This window comes from Anas acuta, chromosome 18, assembly GCF_963932015.1.
Source record: "Anas acuta chromosome 18, bAnaAcu1.1, whole genome shotgun sequence".
In the NCBI taxonomy this organism is placed as follows: domain Eukaryota; kingdom Metazoa; phylum Chordata; class Aves; order Anseriformes; family Anatidae; genus Anas; species Anas acuta.
In genome coordinates this window covers 12037540-12057184 of record NC_088996.1, presented here as the reverse complement: position 1 = coordinate 12057184, position 19645 = coordinate 12037540, and the positions used below count along the sequence as shown (strand labels likewise).

General features: G+C 65.1%; 5 protein-coding genes across 14 annotated transcripts in view; 3 read left to right on the top strand and 2 right to left on the bottom strand.

Annotated features, from left to right (window-relative positions):
* SDK2 (sidekick cell adhesion molecule 2) overlaps positions 1–1313 on the top strand; it is a 45116-nt gene extending 43803 nt beyond the window's left edge. For all 3 annotated transcript variants that reach the window (XM_068654937.1, XM_068654938.1, XM_068654939.1), the window contains one exon: positions 51–1313. In XM_068654937.1, the coding sequence (XP_068511038.1) occupies positions 51–404 (354 nt within the window). In that variant the 3' untranslated portion in view covers positions 405–1313. The remainder of the gene's footprint in view (positions 1–50) is intronic.
* The window catches only part of RPL38 (ribosomal protein L38), a 289914-nt gene that overhangs the window by 92070 nt on the left and 178199 nt on the right, over positions 1–19645 (bottom strand). The gene's annotated exons all lie outside the window — the stretch shown is intronic.
* On the top strand, positions 4556–11790 carry CDC42EP4 (CDC42 effector protein 4). 6 transcript variants are annotated; one of them, XM_068655280.1, is made up of 2 exons: positions 4556–4728; positions 9877–11790. In XM_068655280.1, exon 2 carries the CDS (start codon positions 9988–9990, stop codon positions 10900–10902), a length of 915 nt encoding a protein of 304 aa, XP_068511381.1. In that variant the 5' UTR covers positions 4556–4728; positions 9877–9987; the 3' UTR covers positions 10903–11790. The 6 variants fall into 6 exon arrangements, with proteins under 6 accessions (XP_068511381.1, XP_068511380.1, XP_068511379.1 ...); XM_068655279.1 differs by having other exon boundaries at positions 9874–11790; XM_068655278.1 differs by having other exon boundaries at positions 4556–4732.
* On the top strand, positions 13071–16707 carry CPSF4L (cleavage and polyadenylation specific factor 4 like). Of its 2 annotated transcripts, XM_068655283.1 has the most exons (7): positions 13557–13809; positions 14183–14323; positions 14585–14683; positions 14915–15008; positions 15308–15350; positions 15473–15631; positions 16132–16707. In XM_068655283.1, exons 1-7 carry the CDS (start codon positions 13716–13718, stop codon positions 16198–16200), a joined length of 699 nt encoding a protein of 232 aa, XP_068511384.1. In that variant the 5' UTR covers positions 13557–13715; the 3' UTR covers positions 16201–16707. The 2 variants fall into 2 exon arrangements, with proteins under 2 accessions (XP_068511385.1, XP_068511384.1); XM_068655284.1 differs by lacking the exon at positions 14183–14323 and having other exon boundaries at positions 13071–13809.
* MTNAP1 (mitochondrial nucleoid associated protein 1) lies at positions 16588–19624 on the bottom strand. Of its 2 annotated transcripts, XM_068655274.1 has the most exons (4): positions 18769–19622; positions 18366–18473; positions 18073–18189; positions 16588–17554 (listed from the first exon to the last, which is right to left on the bottom strand). In XM_068655274.1, exons 1-4 carry the CDS (start codon positions 19505–19507, stop codon positions 17526–17528), a joined length of 993 nt encoding a protein of 330 aa, XP_068511375.1. In that variant the 5' UTR covers positions 19508–19622; the 3' UTR covers positions 16588–17525. The 2 variants fall into 2 exon arrangements, with proteins under 2 accessions (XP_068511375.1, XP_068511376.1); XM_068655275.1 differs by lacking the exon at positions 18366–18473 and having other exon boundaries at positions 18769–19624.

The window sequence follows — 19645 nt, the reverse complement described above, 5'->3', positions numbered from 1 at the left end:
CCGGCGAGCTGTGCCCCCTACCCCACTCTCTCCCTGTCCCCATCCTTTAGGGCAGCGACAGCGAGTACGAGGTGGACCCGGGCCACCAGAAAGCCCACTCCTTCGTCAACCACTACATCAGCGACCCCACCTACTACAACTCGTGGCGGCGGCAGCAGAAGGGCATCTCGCGGGCGCAGGCGTACAGCTACACCGAGAGCGACTCCGGGGAGCCCGACCACGCTCCCCTCTCCACCAGCACCTCCACCCAGCAGGGCAGCCTCTTCCGCCCCAAAGCCAGCAGGACTCCCACCCCCCAGACCCCCGGCAACCCCCCCAGCCAGCCCGGCACCCTCTACCGCCCGCCCAGCAGCCTGGCCCCCGGTTCCAGAGCTCCCATCGCCGGATTTTCCTCTTTCGTTTGATTTTTTTTTTTTTTGGAAAAGAAGCGGAAAGAAAGGAGCGAGAAAAAATACAAGAAAAAAAAATACAAAAAAAAAAAAAAGCCCCAAGGAATCAAGAAAAAAGCGACGAGGGGGGGAAGAGGAGGAGGATGCTGAGGGTCCCAGGGCTCCTGGCAGGGGGCAAAGCCCCGGCTGCCGTGGGCACAGGCTGGAGCTTGGGCTTTTTCCTTTTTTTTGGCAGAATTCGGAGCAGGATGCCAAGTGACTGTGCTGGGCTGGGGAGCAAAGCCCCAGCTCGTCTTTTGGCCAAAGCTTGCTGCGTTACAGCCTCCTCGGCAGGACTCGGGGCTGGCAGCTCTGCGCCCTGGGGGCTCTGGGGGGGCCCCTCGCCGTGCCAAACCCTGGCCCCTCTGCTTGGGGGGGCCACGGGGCCGGGTGGTGACACAGAGGACGACTGCGGGGGGCGAGGGGCTTGAAAGCCTCTGGAGGGGGAGCCCCCAACCCGGACCCTTTGGGGAAGGGGGCAGCCACTGCGCCAGGACCCGTGTGGATAATTAATTCCTCTCGTCAACACGCCGCCCCCCCAGGAGAGCCCCGAGAGGTGCAAGTGGTGCTGACGTCCCCTCGGATTTGCACCCAGGGGCTTTGGAGAGGACTCGCTGGGGGGGTGGCGCAGCGACCGCGGCCACCCCCCCGCCTTCCTGGGGCTTTGGGGCTGGTTTTATTTCAATTCCCTTTGGAGCGAGGGGCACGCAGGGGGGGGGCGATGCCCGGGGGGCTCCAGGGACATGAAGAGGGGGGGGGTTTCTGGGGTCTCTGCACAGCAAAACACCCGCAGTGCCTACCGGAGAGCCGGGCAGCAGCCGGCGGGGCCGCGGCGCCCGGGGCGAGCCGAGGGAGATGCCAATAAAGAGCCTGAGGATGAGCCCAGCCCCTCTGCCCTCTGTCACCTGTGGGGACGTGTCCGTCTGTCCTGCAGCGGCCGTACGGCTGTAGGGTCGGTGCCTGGGGGAAAAGGGGTCGCCGGAGGGAGGGGACCCCGAGTTTCTTGCAGCCAGCCCCTGCCACCAGGCTGGCCGGGAGCCTGGTGGGGAAATTGGGGTGAAACAACGGGGTTTTAGTGCCTGTCACCCCCCCAGCAGCATGCGATGGGGGTCGGGGGATGAGGGAGGAGCTGCGCAGGGGGCAAAGCACGGTGTGGGCACTGCAGATTTGGGCAGGGGGTGGGTGCCAGTGGTGTTAGCACCTCGTGTCCCCCTGCCCTGCCTCAGTTTCCCCATGGCACAGGGGTGACCCAGCTGGCTGCTGCAGCTAGGACGAGCTGTCGGCACCACGCTGGCCTTGATAAAATCCCCGGCTGGGGCCTGAGGTCTGCCAAGGACGAGCACCACGAGCTTATCAGGGCTGGGCCAGCCAAAGGGGGACAGAGGGCAGAAGCCAAAACCCCAAAATTTGGCCGTGCGGCTCCGGGGTGGCACCCGCTCGCTACACCCCGGGGCAGGGAGGCCATGGGGAGGTGTCCGTGTGCCAGAAACGGGGCTGTGACCCGTAAGCCGAGGCTGAGCCTTCGTGATTCACTTTTATTTCTTTCTCTTAGCTGGCGTGCCGTCGCTATAGCCAAGCGGTGAGGTTTTGTTCTCGGGGTTAAGCCGAAGGGAGGTGTAATTAGAGCTCGGAGAAATGCTCGGCGAGGTGGAAGGGAAACCGCCCGCAGCCTGGGCTCTCCTTTTCCTCCCCGATTCCCCCAGTTCTCTGCCAGCTCCCGGGGCCGAGCTGGGGCTCTCCACCTTTCCCTTGTGGGCTGTGGGGACAGGGACAGCCCCTCCTGGTGATGGGACGGGGCTCAGTGCATCCTCAGAGCCCCACCACCCCCTGCTCAGCACCACCGCGCCGGGCACCCCCTGAAGCTCCCCAGTGCACGGGGCTCTGCCGGCTGCGGTGCCACCGGGGTTCCCAGGGGGGGTTTTGGGGTTGTGCGAGCTCGATCCCAGTACACTGGGGCTGGGGGAAGCGTGCTTTCTGGGAACGGAGGAGAAATCCTGCCCGTGGCAGGCTCCGACCTGCACGCACCCTGCCCCGGCGCTCGCCCGGGTACCTGCGGGTGCCGAGGCGCCGGCGGTGAGCGGGCGGCGCAGTCGTGCCGGGGTGTGCCGGGGGGGGTGGATAACCACACAACCCCAGCTGAACGGCACGGGGAAGGGGTGAAATCCCAAATTTCTGGCGTGAGCTGCTGTCTGTGGGGCGCTGGGGGCTGTTGGGGAGGCTTCTGGCCACGGCCAGCGCCAACACAAGCCCTGGGGCTGGGGGGATTTGGGGATTTGGGGGGCTGTGCCCCACTCCCAGCACCCTGGCTGCCTGCCCGGTGATTCCCACACCCCACTGCAGCTCCAGGGCTTGGGGGAAAGTGCCCGGCGTTCCCAGAAGCATCTCCTGAGCGGCCAAGCCAGCAGCAGCAGTAGCCAAAGCTGGCAGGCGCTGGCTGGGGAGGAGGGGACCGGGCTGCTGGGAAACCCGGGCACGTTTTCCCTGGCTTTTCAAAGTGCTTAACAATTTATTTATTTATTTATATTAACTCTGCTTTCAAAAGCTGCTGAGATGCGCGAAAAAGAACCAGCGGCGGGGTTCGGGGAGGGTCGTAGCCACCCAACCAACCCCACTCCCCAACCTCCGAGCACCTCCTCGGGGGACCTCATCCAGCCCCCGGGGTTCTGCGGGGACGGAGCCGGTGCGCAGAGGAGCAGGGCCCAGCTCTGGCAGGCAGTTTTTCGGGTTGAGTGGGTGCCTGCTCTTCCCAGCCCACGGGAGCCGTCCCCGGCAGCGCTGTCTCCCCGCCAGGCGGCTGATTTTAATTCCTCCCGACTGCGCTGTCTCACCCGGCGCGCTGCTCCCGTGACAGCATCAGGTGAGGCGCACAGCACCCAGCCATGCAAGGCCTCCCCCTCTGATCTCAGCTGGCCTGGTAGCGCTGAGCTGGCAGATAACGAGGCGTGGGGGGGCTCGGGGCAAAGGGGGAGAGCTCCGGGATGGAGCCTCCCTTCTTACATCTACCCCCGACCCCAAAAAAAAGCGCATCCAGGAGTGGTGGTTCGGCCCAGCGCTTTGCGCCCTGCCTCAGTTTCCCCTATGCAAAGCAGGGCAAGGAAAATTTGGCAACCAAACCGGCTATGGAAATGGCAGCGATGTGAACCGAGGCTGCAGCACAGCCCAGGACTTTCCTGGGAGCAGGAGGGGGCTCAGGTGGTGGCGCTGGGCACCCGGGGGCTGTGCCCAGATGTGGGGTTGGTGCCGCCGAGCCCACGCAGCGGGGTGGCAGGGCACGGAGACACCCTGCACACGGGTTTCTCCTCGCACTGGTGGCACCAGCAGCTTCTGCGCTCTGGCACCATTGTGCCCCAGCACCCAAGCCGCCAGGCATGTAGGGCCACGGCATCTGGGGCCGAGGTTCCCACTCGCCACCCTTTTACGCAGCAGCCCGGCTGCACCCAGAGGCGCCAGACGCTTGGGAATATGCAAGGAACGCTGCATTAGGCAGATGCAGGATAACCTCGTGCCTCCCGCCCCTCCTCGCCCACAGAGCTCTCACCTCAGCCTCCGCCGGGGGCCCTGCAGCCCCCAGCCCCTGCTCTCGGCTCTCCAGGGTGCCCCCACCCACCCCTCGCACCCCCAAGCCTCCTCCCCCAGCCTGGGGGTCCCCATGGTGTCCCCCCCCTGCACCAGGCCTGGGACCACTGGGGGGTCTGGGGAGAAGGGGGGAGCTGGGGGCAATGGGGGTGAGCGTGGGGGGGTCACAGCTGCTCCCCAACGCTGAGCCCCTTGGCCGCTCAGTCTGGCTTAATTAATTCCCCTAATTAATTGGGACTGCCCACACGAGCTCCTCAACCCCATTCCCTCTGCGAAGGGGGGGGTGCAGGCAGCCCCCACCCACTATTGGGTCTGGGGGCTCCGATCCTTCAGCCCCCCCCGTGGGGATGCGCCCCGTACCCCCGCGCACCCTGGAGGTCCCCATCATTGGGATGCGCAACGGGGGGCCCCCGTTATCCATCACCCCCCAAAAAAAAGGGGCGCGCCCGGCCCCAGGACTGCCCCCCCCCGGCCCCCTCGGGTTTGAATGGAGGGGGGGGGGAGCTGCCCCGTGACGTGGCGCCCCCCTATTGGCTCGGGCGGGGCGATGACATCATGTTCGTGGCGGCGGTAGTGGAGCGGGGGGGGCGCTCGGTTTCGCTCCGGGGCGGCTCGGCTCGGCACGGCACGGCCGGGAACGGCACCGGGGGGCTCGGCACGGCTGGGAACGGCACCGGGGGGCTCGGCACAGCACGGCCATGGGCTGGGAGAGGGGCGCCACCGCGTAGGTAAGGGAAGGGGGGGGCTCGGCACGGTTTGGCACGGCTCGGGAGGAGCTCGCCGGGCCCTGGCTATTGTCCGGGGTAGGGACGAGGCGCGGCGGGACCGGGGCTGGCACCGGGGGGGACCGTTCCGGGCTAAGGTTGGGGTAGTTGGGGAGCTCCCGAGGCCGGTCCCGGTTTGGGGAGGGGGCTCGAGGGGGGGCGCAGCGCTCACGGGGCTCCGTGAACGGCTGGGGACGAGGGGGGCGCGGCGCCGGCAGCGCCCCGGTGCCCCCGGTTCCCGGTGCAGACAGCAACCCACCGAGGGGGGCGAGGAGCTGGGGGGCGCGGGTGGGGTCCCCGGGGTTGCCCCTAGCCCCAGGTCCGGCACTGGGCCGGGCTCGGTGCTGCTGAAGGAGTTAACAGGATGCGGCACCTCCGGGCCGTGTTTGCCCAGCCTGGGGCACCGGCTCGCCCCACCCGGGGTGCGCGGTGCCAGCCCCGGGGTGCGCGGTGCCAACCCTGGGGTGCCCGGGGATCGGGGTCCCGAGCACATCCCCGCGGCCCATCCCAGTCGGGTCGATCCTCCCCAAACTGGAGCAGCTCCAGCAGCACCCCTTGGGCTCGCCAGGACCGGGCGAAGGCGGGTGCTGAGTCAGAGCCGCCCGAAATCCCCGTCCAGCTCTTCCTGGGATGGGGACACGGCTTCCCCGAAATCCCGGCCTGCCCTCCACCACGCTCCACACCCCCGGGGGACGCGTGCGGGCACCTCGGGGCTTTGAGGGCACGGGGTTTGTGAGCCCGTCGTGGTGTGGCACCGGTGCCACCGGGCTGGGCAGGTTGGTGGGGCTGCTGGCCACGAGCCTGCGCTGCCCTGGCGTGACCCCAGCAGTCGCAGCACGCCCTATGGATGTTTCCGAGTGCCGAACCTATAGATCGGGGAGGCTGTTAAAGGGGGGCCGTGCTCATTAGGTGCCGGGGAGCGAGCAGAGCGTGGGTCTCAGCACCCCGAGCCAGGGCTGGCTCCCCAGCGGGACGCACGGTAAACAGATCCGTGTTGGCCGCCGCTCCCTCGGAGACCGTGGAGCGAATCCAGCTGAGGCTGAGCCACGAGTTCGGCCACTTTGGGTGCTGCTGGGTGGGGACAGCGAGGCTGGCCCTAACCCCTGGGGCACGGGGCAGCTGTCACCTCTGTGCCCTGGCATGAGGTGACGGTGGCAGGGCTCCCCTCCCTCCCCGTGGCACCGCCGAGCAGCCCGGGTGCCGGCAGCGTTGTGCTGACCGCGGCCGCCTCTTCTCTCCCTTTGTTCCCTGGGTTTTTGTCTGAGCGCAGGCAGCGGCCGTGGGGCCCCGAGCTGGCCGGCTTGCGGGGTGCCTGCCAGCAGGTAGGGTGCCGGGGCGAGCCGTGGGAAGCCCTGCCTGTTTACTTCCCGTCCAGCCCAGCGAAACCGCAGGAATTCGGAGCCTGGAGGAGGCCGGGAGGGCTGCGCAGCCCCGGTATCCTGTCAGACCCCGCCAGCCCCCGCTGCGAGACGGAGAGAGGCCAGCGAGGAGATAACCTCTACCCCCCCGGAAACGTCCCCTCCATGCCCTCGGCCGCCCCACGGCAGGAGGATTTATGATCCTCTCTGCGTGTTCTGGCGCGTCCTGCCAATAGTTAGAGCTGAACTCTGGATAGCTCTCGGTCGGCAGCGCTCCCCCGGGGGAATCGCTGCTCCGCTTTTGGCGCTGGGGCAGCGCCTTCCCCGGGTCAGCTCTGATCTGCGTGCCGATAGCTCTCCGGCCAGAGCCCAGCTTCTCCTCCCAGGCTCTGCCTCTTGCTGCCGGCCAATTTTCCTCTTCCAGTGGCACCGGGGCCTCCTCCGTGCGTCCCACAGCCAAACCGTGCCGGTGCCGGCGCACAGGACCGGAGCGGAGGCGCTCACCGGGCGCCACCACGACCGTCTGCCCCCAGGCTCCTGGAGAGCCCCGACGCCAGGGTGTGACATCGGGGCTGGTCCCCTCCTGGGATCCTGGGACCGGAGGTGGCAGGGCGTGAGCTGCGAAACGTCTCTGGCAGCCGCCTGCCAGGCAGCGACATCAAAGGGCTGCGCCTGGGGCGGGGGGCCGGAGCCCTGGGGAGTTGGGCTGAGCGTTTCCTCCCTGCCCTGGGGCTTCTCGGGGGGGCCCGGACCGGTCTGGGGCTGCCCCAGCTCACGGCAGGCCGGGGAGCATCCTCTGATCTCTGGGCTGCAGGGTGCTGCCCGTGGCGTCGGCGCAGCCAAGGCTCGTTTGGAGCCGGCCGGGCCGGCCGGGGGGGCTCTCCCAGCTCGTGAGCGGGCTGAGCCGGAGGCAGGGGGTGTGGGAGCAGGGCTGGAGCGGTGTTTCCCCAATGTGTGCCCACGCACCGTCCTCTTTCTTGCCCCCCTGTGGTCCCCAGGAGGTGACTGATGCTGAGCGGGGTGAGATGGGGCTGGGGTGCTGCTGGAAACCACCCATTTGTAGGGGAAATTGGGGACCTGAGGCTCTCGCCCTTTGCAGCTCGTAATCCCAAAAGGGTGAGAAGGCAGGGCTGAAGCAGGGTGCGACCTATCGCTTTGCTTTATCCCTTTTCCCCTCCAACTTGCAGGTTTGAAGGGAAAACCTTCAAACTATCCAACTGTCCCCCCTCTCCGCCGCCCCGCTAGGGCTCGCGCCCATCCGTGGTGCCCAGCCGCGGGTGAAGCTGCTCCGGTTTCCTTTGTGAGAGCTTCTGCAGCGTGGATGTCACAGGATCTGCTCCTCGCCCCGAGCGGGAGCAGGAGAAAAGGGCTCTGTGTGCCGCCCCCCCGGGGCTGCACGGGGCTGGTGGGGGCATCTGCTCCCCCGTCACCTTTTGGGGAACCTTTTGGGGAGGCCGGGAGCGAAAAACCGAGGGAGACCTCGGTGGGCAGGAGGCTCGAGGGGGGACGCAGCTTGTTTGGGGGCTGATGGAGAGCTCCTGGCCCGCACCGGTAACGCTCGAACCTCCCGGTGGCCCCTTCACCGAGGCTTGCAAAGTATCTCACAAATGCTGAACTTGGCCCCGAAATCTAAATACAAGGGGAGGGACAGTCCCCAGATGGCCTAAATCAGCAGCGCAGTTGCCTGGCCCAGCTGGGGAGCTTGCCGGGAGTGTTTGTTTTATGTAAAACCCGAGGCTGCAGGAATGCTGGCCTGGAAGGAGACCGTGCCGAGGGAAAACGCCGGTGCCACGCACACGCGCCCGGCCTGTGCCAGCCGCTGGCAGCCCTGCGAGCTGCCTCCGCATACAAATTTGGGGAGGGAAGGGGAGGAAGGAGCTCACCAGCGCTCAATTTGGGGTGGTTGCACTGTGAGAAGGCGATGGGATGCGGCAGAGCGGCTGCTGCGCCCTGCTTGCACCCTGCCGTGCTCCGGGGGTGTCTCCTTCAAGCCCCCCCCAAATCATTGTGGCCCCACAGCCCCCAGGAGCTGCTGTGGAGCGTGGTGGCCCCAAGCAGGGGCTGGGCGCAATGGGGCTGGGCGAGGAAGGGGCTGGGCGCTGGGACTTTGCACCCGCGTGGGGTCAGAGTCCATCCTGCCCACACGGGACCGGTTCGGCTGCGTGGCAGGGGAAATCCGTGCGTGGTGGGGGCAGCTCCGAGACGTGCCCGGGGAGGGGGGCAGATGCTGCAGCCGTGGGGGTGTCTGGCTGAGCGGGTACGTAGCTGGCTGGTGCTGGGACCACGCTTCCAGACGCTGTCCCCTTCCCCGTGAGCGTCACGGGGCCGTGGTGTCGCCGGCGGTGCCCGAGGGGGGGAGGAAGCAGGAGGCTGCGAGCTCTTCCTCCCCGAGCTCTTCCTCCCTGGCAGCCACTCCCCGGACCACCTGGGGCTGCCTGACGCCACGGGGGGGGACGTGGTGACGCCATCCTTGTCCCCTCCTGCGGGGCCACTGGGGCTGGGCTGGTGGCACTGGGGCTGGAGGTGGCTGTCGTGCCGCCGGGCTGTGGGAAAGAGGAACGGGGGGGGACCTTTGTCATCTGTGCTGTGAATTGTCACCCCTGAGTCACGGCGGTGACGATGAGGTGGCCGTGCATGGGACAGCGCAGCGAGGGTGGGCGCAGGAACCCGGCACGCGTGGGCTCGGCACCGTGGGGGGGGGCTTTGGGGTGCTCGGGGGCAGCACCAAGGCTGCGTCCCCGTGTCCCCGTGTCCCAGGTGTGTGAGGACGCAGGAGCCATCCCCTGCTCCCCGTGCTGCTCCCCTCGGCACGCCGCTGGCCCGGCGGTGCCTCCCGGGGGCTCTACGCCCTCCTCACACACTTCCTGCCGTCTGTTTCCAATTCCTCCTGGCGGCTGCTCCTCCCCGCTTTCTTTCAATTAAAAAAAAAGAAAAAAAAAAAAGAAAAAAAAGAAATCCCAGGCATCTTCTTGGCCTGCGGCTCCCAGAGGCTCGAGCGCTGCCGTGCCCCTCTCCGGGGGGCTGGGGCTGCGCGGGGAGGGGGCAGGGGGTGCCCTCGGTGCCCCTCTTTGTGTCTGTCCCCGAGGCGCAGCGGGATCTCTCTTGGCGTGCCACCGCGGATCCGGCTGCTGTGAGGGTCAGCTCGTGCTTTTTGGGGAGCAGGAGGGGTTTTTGGGGGGGTCCACGGTGTAGGGTGGGATGTGGCACTGCTGTCCCCATCCCTGCTGCGATGCAGAGCCCTGGCAGATCCCCGTGGCCAGGCCACGTTTGCTGTCCCAGCTCTGTCCCCGAAGCAGCCACAAAGCGCTTTTGTTCCTTCCAGGAGGGGAAGGGAGACCTGGGTGCGAGCGAGGCCGCAGCACTGGGTGTCCCCACTCATGGGTCACCGTGGGACAGGGCGAGGGGACGCTGTGGGGCTGCAGTGCCGTGCTCACGTGGCTCGGGGACCGTCCTGCTGCATTCCCCTGCCCCCATCTTTCTCCTGCAGCCCTTCTGCCTCTGCTCTGTGCTCGGGGACTTGGCATTTGGGGACCAAGCGGGATGTGGGGACTCATGGAGGGGTCTGGGGACCTGTCCCTGTTGTGGCACCACCCCATATGGAGCAGCAGATGCTTTTCCTCAGGGCACCAGAGCCGTTTGCAGGCACGGGGTTGTGTTTTGCAGCCTGGCAGGGTGAGGGCTGCTGTCAGGAGCTCCGTGCCCATCGCTGTCCTCGAGGCCTGACCGCGTCCCTCTCTCGTCCCCTAGCAGTGACCCATCCGTGACACCTCCTGGGAGCCTGGACGCGGAGCAGGAGACGTGAGCACCGTGAGCACGGGCCCGCAGGACGCCTGACATCCCCTCGGCCACCCCGCCGGGACCATGCCCATCCTCAAGCAGCTCGTCTCCAACTCGGCCCACTCCAAGCGGCGCTCGCGGGCCGACCTGACGGCCGAGATGATCAGCGCGCCGCTGGGGGACTTTCGGCACACCATGCACGTGGGCCGGGCCGGGGATGCTTTTGGGGACACCTCCTTCCTCACCAGCAAAGCCGGGGAGCCCGGGCCGGAGGCGGGCGAGGAGCAGGGAGCCTCCAAACCCAGCCTCCTGTCCCGTCGCTTCCGCAGCAGCAAGCGCTCGCAGTCGGTGACGCGGGGTGACCGGCGCGACATGCTGGGCTCGCTGCGGGACTCGGCGCTCTTCGTGAAGAACGCCGTGTCCCTGCCCCAGCTCAACGAGAAGGAGGTGGACAGGAGCGCGGGGCAGCTGCCCAAAAGCCTCTCCTCCAGCCCCGTCAAGAAGCTGCCGGAGGAGATGAGCCCCGAAGAGCAGCAGCGCCTCAACGGGGCGGCCGCCGGGCCGCTCAGCCCCAGCTTGGACGAGCGCGACTTCGGGGACATCACGGAGCTGCCCGTGGTGGTGGCCAAGAGCGGGGCGGGCATGAAGCACGCCGAGTCCATCATGTCCTTCCACATCGACCTGGGGCCCTCCATGCTGGGCGACGTCCTGAGCATCATGGATAAGGAGCAGTGGGAGCAGGACGAAGACCCCGAGGCGGAGGAGAGCCGCGAGGAGGTGGCGGCCGCCCTGCCCGGCTCCCCGGTGGCCTCGCAGAGCCAGAGCCCGTCCCGCAGCGTGTCCCGCGGCCCCAGGGACAGCAGCTCGGCGTCCAGCTGCGCCTCGGGGCCGGAGGAGCGCAGCCCCCTCCCGGGAGCACAGAGCCAGAGGGGCCCCCCGAAGCGCCCCGACAAGGAGTTCTCGTTCGCCGACGAAGACGACGACGAGATCAGGGTATAAGGCGGGCGGCCGAGCCAAGGGGTCTGGTTCTCATTTACGGTTGCTTGGACACGGGGACGGAGAACCCGATACTGGAATCGACGGCACCGGGGGTGGACTGAGCTCCTCGCCCCTTCCCTCTCCCCTCCCGGTGCCTGTCCCGGTGCCCGTCCCGGGGTGGCCGTGCGGCGGCAGGACAGCGCTCGCTCCCGGGGCTCCCCGCTGGCTCCCCACCCCCAGGAAAACTCCAGCACAGCCCCGGAGAGGGAAGCAGACTCGATCTTGGTTCTTTCTGTTGGACTTTGGATGCTAGCGCTTTTTCCTCCCCCCACCCCACTATGTAAAGCAATAGGATCAAACAAGACGAGGCTTCGAAGTTGTAGCCCCTCTAGTAATATATGTATATTTTTTTTTCCTGCCGTACAGTTTTTACTGCTCTCTGATTTGTACCTAACTTTCTTTACTCCTGCTTTTGTTGTTTTGTTGTTTTTTTTTTTAACGGAGGGGAAATTTCCTGCGGGGAAGGACTTGGCTCTGGAGCTCGGAGTTCTGCACCGTGCGGAGGGCTCCAGGACCGCAGGCAGCTCCAGCTCCCGGGTTTTTTGGGACTTTGGGCAGTCCGAGAGCCTCCAGCCTCGTGCTGCCGGGGGGGTTCGCTCCCCATCTGTCTGGTGGATGGATCCATCCCAGCATTTTTGTGGCCAGCCACCCTCCACGCTCCCAGTTGTGCTGGGGCCACCGGTGCCTGTCCCTACAGGAGGGGTACCCGGGACCCCCCCGGGCTGGGCTGAGCCCCCGAGCTGGTGGCTGCAGCCTTGGGGTCGGTCTGGCTGCTGCAGGCGGGTGGAAGAGGAGGGTTTTATACCGTGTATGTAAAAATGCAGAGAATAAAAGGAAATTGTAGTGACAGCAGTGGCCTGAGTCCCTGGAGAGGGGTGGTGGTGGTGGGGATGCGTTCAGCACGAGGTTTGGTGCAGGGATGGGGTTTGTTTGTGCCGATGCCACCCCCGGCCCCTGTCCTGCTGCCACCCCTGGCCCCTGTCCTGCTTTTTCTGTCCTCGCTGCAGCCCTGTCCCCACGGGAACCGTGCCAGCCCGGCCTCCTCTCGGTGCCCGTGGCCGTGCTTTATCTGCCCATCGCAGCGGGGGAAGCGGCGAGCTCCTGCTGCCCGGATCTGGCTGCGGGCTGTGCCCCTCCGGCCAGGCCGGCTCCTGCCAAGGGCCGGCGGTGCCAAGCTGCCTCTCTCCTCCTGCAGCCTGCCCGATTCGAGCCAGGGAAAGCAGGGGAAAGGTGGTGGGAGGGGAAGTTTGCTGCTCCTGCAGACTGCAGGGATCCTCGGTGCCCTGCTCCAAGCCCCGTGGGGTTGCCGTGGTCCTCGCCAGCCCTCCTGTGGGTGGATGGAGGGGTTGAACCCAGCTTTGGGGCTGTCCCCGTGCCACAGCAGGATTTCTGGGGGTGAGCAGGGCTCTGCCAGCACCAGGGCTGCCTTCCCTGCGCGGTCCCACTGGTACGGATGGGGACAGCAGCCCCGGAGCACTTGGGCTCCCCGGGACCTGCCCAAAGGATCGCCCTGCGGGGACAGGCGGGCGCTGCTCTATGGGGACACAATGGGGTCCTGTGCGTGAGCCAGGACCGATACAATGCCCCGCAGCGTGGGACATTGGGCTATTGTCCGGGCTGGGGAGAACAACAGCAGCTGCAGCTGGCCACTCTGAGCTCACCGGGGTGCCTCTGCCCCGCTCCCCGTGCCTTTGTGGCCCCCCCATCCTGCTCCGTGGTGTTGGGGTCGCTGCGCCCTGCCCTGAGCATCCCAACCGAGCCGATGGGTGCTGGTCCCTGCTTGCTGGGGGGTCAGGGGCTGTGCCAGCAAGCGTCTGACCGGTGGGGATGGAGATGGCACAACCAGGGGGGTGCTGGGGGTGCATGGTGCGAGGTGGTGGCCCCGCCGGCAGCGCTCAGCGGGCGGGCGGTGCTGGTCCAGTGCGTTTATTGCTGGTGACAGAATGGGAGCAGGTCTCCGTCCCCGATGTGTCAGGCCCTGTCGCTCCGGGCGTGTGATGGGGACGGGGACGTGCATGGTGGAGGAGGGCTGGGGTGAGGGGTGATGCTTGGGGCTGGGGGGGCTGCTTAGGGTGCCCCCGGTGCGTGGCCCGGCACCGAGGCCGTGTCCCACACGTGTTGCTGCAGCCTGGTCTGTGTGAAAGCCCCCAGGGGGGCTAAAGGGGGTGTGAGGTGTGAGCTGGGTGTCCCCACTGGGAGCCTGGGGACGTGGCTGTGTCCTGATGGCAAAGTGGGGCTGGAGCTGTTCAGCATCACCCAGCAACGCTCAGAGCACTTGGGGGGGCAACAAAAAAAAAAGTAGGGTCCATCCCTTGCTCTCGTGACAGCGTTGAGCTCTGGTTTGGGGCTCCCTGCTGAGCAGAAAGCCCAGGGCGAGGAGTTAGCCCCCCGGGATGAGGGGTTAGCCCCCATGGTCGGTCCCAGCAGACCCCACTGAGGGCCGGGGGCCACCAGCCAGCTGCTCTCAGCACAGATCAGGGCGGAGGAGCAGCAGCTGCCAGCATTTACGGGCAATTACGGGCTCGGGGCTGAGCACCCCACAGCTGGGCTGCGGCACCAGGCAATCCCAGCTGCAAACTGGGAGCAGCTGCGGGCGGCTTCTGCCTCTAAATGGAGGGCACTGGGCTCCCCCCAGGCTAGGTTTGCTCTGCTCTGGGGAGGAGGAGGAAGAAAAAGGGGGGTTTCTAAGGGCTGTTTGGGCTCAGGTTGGGTGCTGTGACCGTGCTCCTTTTGGGGGGGCTCCTTTTGGGGGTGCTCTGGCTGGAGCTGGGGCCATGCAGGAGCTGGTGGCGGGCATGGAGAGGCTGAGGGTCGACTTGGAGGCTGATGTGGAGCAGCAGGGGGGAGCCCAGCCCCTGCCCTTCCCGGGTACGTGCAGTGAGGTGGGGGCCAGGGCCCTGGGGCAGCCTTGGGGGGGGGTGGCGGGGCTGCAGGAGGGGGAAGGAGAGCCCCATCCCTGCTCTGCTGCACCCTTGGGTGCCCCTCGGGTGGCTCCAGCCCTGTGAAGGAGCTGGGGTGCCCTTCTCACCCCAATATCATGGGGGTCCCAGTGCTGGAGCCCCCCCGCTCTGTCACCTCCCTAGCAGCCATCTCCATGGCCATATACCCACCATGGGGAGGCAGTTTGGGGCACGAAGGCCTAACTAAACTCAAAGCCCACCACCCTAAAACCCCTTTGGGGAGGGCTGGGGAGGCTCCGGGTGGTCGGTGACCCCCATATCGGTGTCGGGGGGGGGCACAGGGACGTGGCAGGCGGGCACGGAGCGGGCGGTGGTGTGCAAGCACTGGCTGCGGGGCCTGTGCAAGAAGGGCGATGGCTGCAGCTTCCTGCACGGCTACGACGTGACCAAGAGGCCCGAGTGCTACTTCCACAACAAATTCGGTGAGTGCCAGACCAGGGGTCCCAGGGTTTTAGCCCCCCGTGTCCTTCGGGCCTGGCCTCGAGCTGTCACCCCAATGCCACCCCCTGTCTGTGGGGAGAAGCACCTCTGCCATTTAGCTGGGGACACGAGCCCCTAGGCCCAACCTGTGCGCCCCACAGCACCTGAGTCACCCAAACTGTGATTTTTTTTGTGCTTTTTTTTGCTGTGTTTGGCTTGGGAGAGCCTCGTCCCACCTTCTGTCCCCCCCCTTGATCCCACAGGTGAGTGCAGCATCAAGGACTGTCCCTTCCTGCATGTTGACACCACGGTGAATAACAGCAGGGCCTGCCCCTGGTACGACCGAGGCTTCTGTAGGAACGGTGAGGGCCCAGATACTGGGACAAACTGGTGTGAGTGGGAGCTGCCCGTGTGCCCTGCTGCTGGGATGGATGGGGCCAGAACTGGGTGAACTGGGAGGGGTGGGCTGGGGGTGGCAGTGGGTGCCCAAGGGGTGGGTGGGCTGACCTGGGGGGGGGAAGTGGGTGCCCCAGAGGAGATTTGGGTTCAGTGCCTTGTCCCCACTGATGGGGGGGCTCTCTCATGTGTGGCAGGACCCTCGTGCAAGTACAAGCACAGGCGGAGGGTGATGTGTGCCAACTATCTCGTCGGCTTCTGCCCAGAAGGACCCAACTGCAAATTCATGCAGTGAGTACGGCGTGGGGCGGAGGGGGGGCTCCATGGGGACGGCCCCCTCCCCGAGGCTGTGTTTTTTGTGGTGTTTGGATCAAGGATGAGGATGGGCAGAGACATCATCCAAATTAAATGAAGCTCTCTCTAGACTCCTTGCTTCCAACCTGAGCTGGTGACAGCCCCAGTCTCTTGGGGACACCTGCACCCAGCTCACTGGGACAGCACTGGGAGGCTGTGGGAGGCTGTGGGGGGGTTCAGGGGGTGCCTCTCCCCGTGTCCTGGGGGTAACCGCCTCTCCTTCTGCCCCCCTCCAGCCTCAAGGCCGGGCTGCTGACTCACAGCGTGGATCCAGCCAAGGTGATGCAGGGGGGGTCCCGTGCAGATCCCCCTTGAGCTGAAGCCCCCTCACCTGTGTCCCTGCTCCAGGGCTCTCGTGGGAGCCAGGGAATTGGGGTGTCTGATTGCCTCGTGCCCCCCAGGGAGCCCGGTGTCCTCAGGGGCTGGCACCTGCTGCTGGGGGGGAGAGCAGCCCCGAGGACGTGCTGGCACCACAGAGCACGGGGCAGCGCAGCCCAGGGACAGCAGCAGCGTCCCCCCCCAGCCTGCAGTGGCTGCTGGAGCCAGGCACCTGCTTCAAGGTAGGTGGTTTTGGGGCCGGGAGCCCTGGGCGTGGTGATCCCACACCTCTGGGGGAAGGTGGGCGGCAGCAGGAGGTGTGGGGGCTCCGAAAGGGGCTTTTAGAATTGGGATGTGTTCTTGCTCTGGGCTGTGAGCCTGTCCCCAGAGAGGAGATCCCCTCATCTACAGTGGCTGACAGCAAACCCAGGCAGCTGGGGTTCCACCTGGCTGGGGAGGATGGCTGAAATAATCAAACCCCAAGCGATGTTGGGGAGAAAAAAATTCTTCAAGTGCTTGGCACACAGCGGAATAGCCCTGGAGAACAGTGACCCTGTCTCTGTGGGGCAGGGCTTTTATACAGTGAGAGGTCTTGGGTTGCTTCTTGCCCATGAGAGCCGTGCCAACTGAGGCTCCATTAACCCCCTCCCTTGGAAATGCTGGGACCAAAGCACATGGTAAAGCAGCCTGGAGTTGATCTAGCACAAACTTGAAGGCTGTCTTCTCCCTGTTCCCTCCCCAGTGCGGACAGAAAGGTCACTACGCTGGCAAGTGTAGGAAGAATCAGCTGGAAATCCTGCTGGGAAAATGACTTGAGAGCTCCTGCGAGGAGAGGGGAAGGAGGACGCGGTACAGCACGATGGAGCCAGAGAGACTCCCCCCCAGGACAGCTGCTGGACTAGAAAAGCCAGTTGGTTTTGCTCAGCACTCGCTCACAGCTCTGCAGAAGGAGCAAAGGGATCACAGCGTCCTTAATGCAGCTGCAATTGCACCCTTCACCATTCCCCCGGTGGTCACCGCCTGCTCCCTCCTGGGCTGCTGTTGCTGCCTTTGGGAGGGGGCACGAGGAAATTACCAACCCACAGGTTTGAGGGGTGTGGGAACAGCTCATGTCAGAGTCCTGGGTGGAGGAGGGTGTGGGTGTGCTGATCCCCTGTGCTGGGGGGTGAGGAACACCAGGTTTGAGGACACCGGGGGCTGAGCAGGAAAGGAAAACGCACAAAGGCTTTTATTGCTGGGAAGGGGGGTTCTTGGTGAAACAACTCTGACACAACACTTCTGCACCTCACCTGGAATAAAGAGTTCCTATTTTTGTTGCCTTTTTTCTTACCCTTCATGCCTGCAACATGACCAACGCTGCTTTTCCAGACATGTTGGGTGACGGCAGGCTCCAACTAGCACTCTCATAACTGTCCTCGTTTGTCTGATGTCAGTTTGCCCTTTGGGCACGACAGCTAATCCAATGGATTTTCTTCCTCCAGAAATAGGGCACTGCGTTCACAGTGCTGCTGCTTTAAAGCCTTCGCAGAGCAACTTCCTGGGGCTGTTTTGGTGTCCAGGCAGTCCCAGGGGTGCTGTGGCCCCTCTGTGGAGCAGCTCTGCAGGGCCCACCCTTCTCCTGGGAGTGGTAGCAAAGCAAACACTTTTGGAGGGGGGTAGGTAAATGATGAGCAGTGCTGGGCACAGCTCTGCTAACTTCAGGGACTGATTATCCCTCTGTGCCACAATCAATCACATAATTTATTGCCAGATACACTCTAACATGTGTAGATCAATCTCTACTAACCGCCTGTGTCAGGAACTGCCCTGTCCCTGCCCTATCTAGCAAGAGACCTGAGCTGCTGCAAACCACAGGAGCTTTCCTGCACGAAGCTCTGAGGAGCTGCCCTCACGCTCTGTCTCTCAGCACTGACCACTGCCTGACCCGCAGGGCAGTGGCTGCAGGCTGTCAGCGTCGCCCCTCTGCCTGCAGGAGGGCAGCTGGAAAGCGCCCCCCCAGCAGCAAGGATTTACGAGCTGTCTCTGGCAGGAAGGGGCCTCTGCTGGGTTCAATCCCTGGTGGGACGCTGGTCCGGAGAGCTTGTGCTGACTCCATCAAATAGCTGTGATTGTTCCCTGCTTGCTGTCCCAGCTTCTTCAGTGGTACTTACGCCAGCGATTACACTCTAGCAAAACAGGGGGGGAAGGGAAAAGAGGGAAAAAAAAAAAGAAAAAGTGTTAGTGCTGTGCTCGGGGATGGCGTGACACAGTGCTTTGCCCAGCAGGGATGAGCAGGAGCCTGACTGCAGCTGTCTGTGTTTATGGGAGCGAGTCCTGGTGGGGAAACTGCCCAACCAGCACTAAATCCCTCGTGTCATTTCTGAGTAAAGCCAGGGAACGGGCTGTGTCCAGGGCTGGAACATCTCCCTCTGCTCTGTTCAGGTTTAAAGAGCGCTCCTGCCTGTTTCTGGCTCTCTCCAGGGAGAAGCTGTAAATCAGTAACTGTTACCACCTCCTTCACTAACTACATTCCTCTGCCTACCTAAGCCAAATCAGAACACGGCTCCCAGAGCTCCGGTATTAACTTTTAACTGCGAAGTATTTAAATGACTTCAGAGCTTGAAACAACACGGGTAGCAAACAGGCTTACCACCCGCTGCAAAAGGGGAAGGAGTGAAATAAGACATCAAGAAGGAAACCTTACTGATGTGCTGATAGCTCCAGCCGTAGCTGAGGATGCAGTACCCAGCCAGGAGCATGGAGACCCCGGCTGCTCCGCCCTTCCTCACGTTGATGTATTTGTTGCAGTAACCGTTCCATGCTGTGGGAATAAAAATGCAGGGGTCAAACCATGTAGGGGTCACATAAATTTCACTGGCTTCCATGGAAAGCCAGATGGTTGGATTGATTGATTGATTTATTTATAGACCAGCACGCTAGCAGATAAATCAGGGAAGGGGGACGATTCTGCCCCACGAGCCGGGGGTTCAGCCTCACCTTTCTGCACTCCTCCGAGCAGCCCCCGGGGCGAGAAGTCCCGGGTGGTCAGCCAGGTGGGCAGCTCGCCCAGCCTGACGTCCAGCAGGCGCCTTTCTGCGAGGGGCTCTGTGATAAACGAGAGGGCAGAGCAGTCACGGGGAGGGAAACGAGGCCAACACACGACACGAGCGCGTTTGCTGACCGGGTGGTGAGGCTGAGCCATACACCGGGGATTCTCTCCCCCAAATATGCAAAAAACAATCTTAAAATGCTGGTTTTTGGGCCAAGATGGTTGCACAGCTTGCTCCTTGGACTCTTCCAGCTCTGAGCCCAGCAGCTGAGCACTCCCCACCCCTCTCCCCCTCACGGTGACGGTTTAGCCTAACGGCACAGCGGCAGCACCGTGCGTTTCCTCCGTTACCTTGCCGTCCTGCTGCCAAATCGCCCCTCGGTGCCTTCAGCGGGCCCCCAACTTCTCCCCGCCAAGGCCTCTCCGCAAACACGCCCAGCGCCCGGTAATGGGGAGCCAGCTCTGGGAACCACTCCAAGCCCACGGCCGCTGCCCGTGAGCTCCAACCGGAGCCCCGGGGCTCGGTACCACCGGGCCCCGCTGTGTCCGTGCCGCTTTGCTCCTTTTTAACCGTCCTTTCCCCATCCCCTCCGGGCTCCTCCGCGGGCAATCGGTGGCTGTCGGAGCACGAAGCAGCCCCGGGGGCTCCGTGCCCCGCTCCCCGCTGCGGGAGGAGCCCCCCGGGGCTCGGTCCGCGGCCGGTTCCGGGCACCGGGGGTGCCTCAGCCGTACTGCAGCCACCGGGGCCGGGAGCTCGGGGCTCGGCGGCCTCCGGGCCTGCGGCTCGCTGCGGGCTGGGCCGAGCCCCGGTACCGGTACCGGGCGGCTCCCGGAGCACCACAGCTCGGTGCTTCTCAATCGCGACTTTCGGTCCCCGACGCAGTTTGGCGGCGGCGGCCGCGGCCTCGTCAGGGCGGAGGTCGAGGCTCCGGGCCAGCTCCGCCTCGGGCCCGGTTATCCCGGTTATCCCGGTCGCTGCTTCCCCCCGCCGGCCCGGCGCGGCCTTGCAGTGCGGGAGGTGCGAGCGGAGCCTCCGGAAGTTCCTGTGGCAGTACGGGCAGCGCTGCGGCCCGCCCGGCCCTTCCGCCATTCCCGGTAACCGGGCCGCTTTTCCGTCAGGCACCTCCGCGGCCACCCTTAACGGCGGCTCACCGGGGAGGGGGGGGTCCTTAGCGGTGCGCGGCGCGCATGCGCAGTGCCGCCCAGCGGGGGGGCAAGGGCGGGGGCG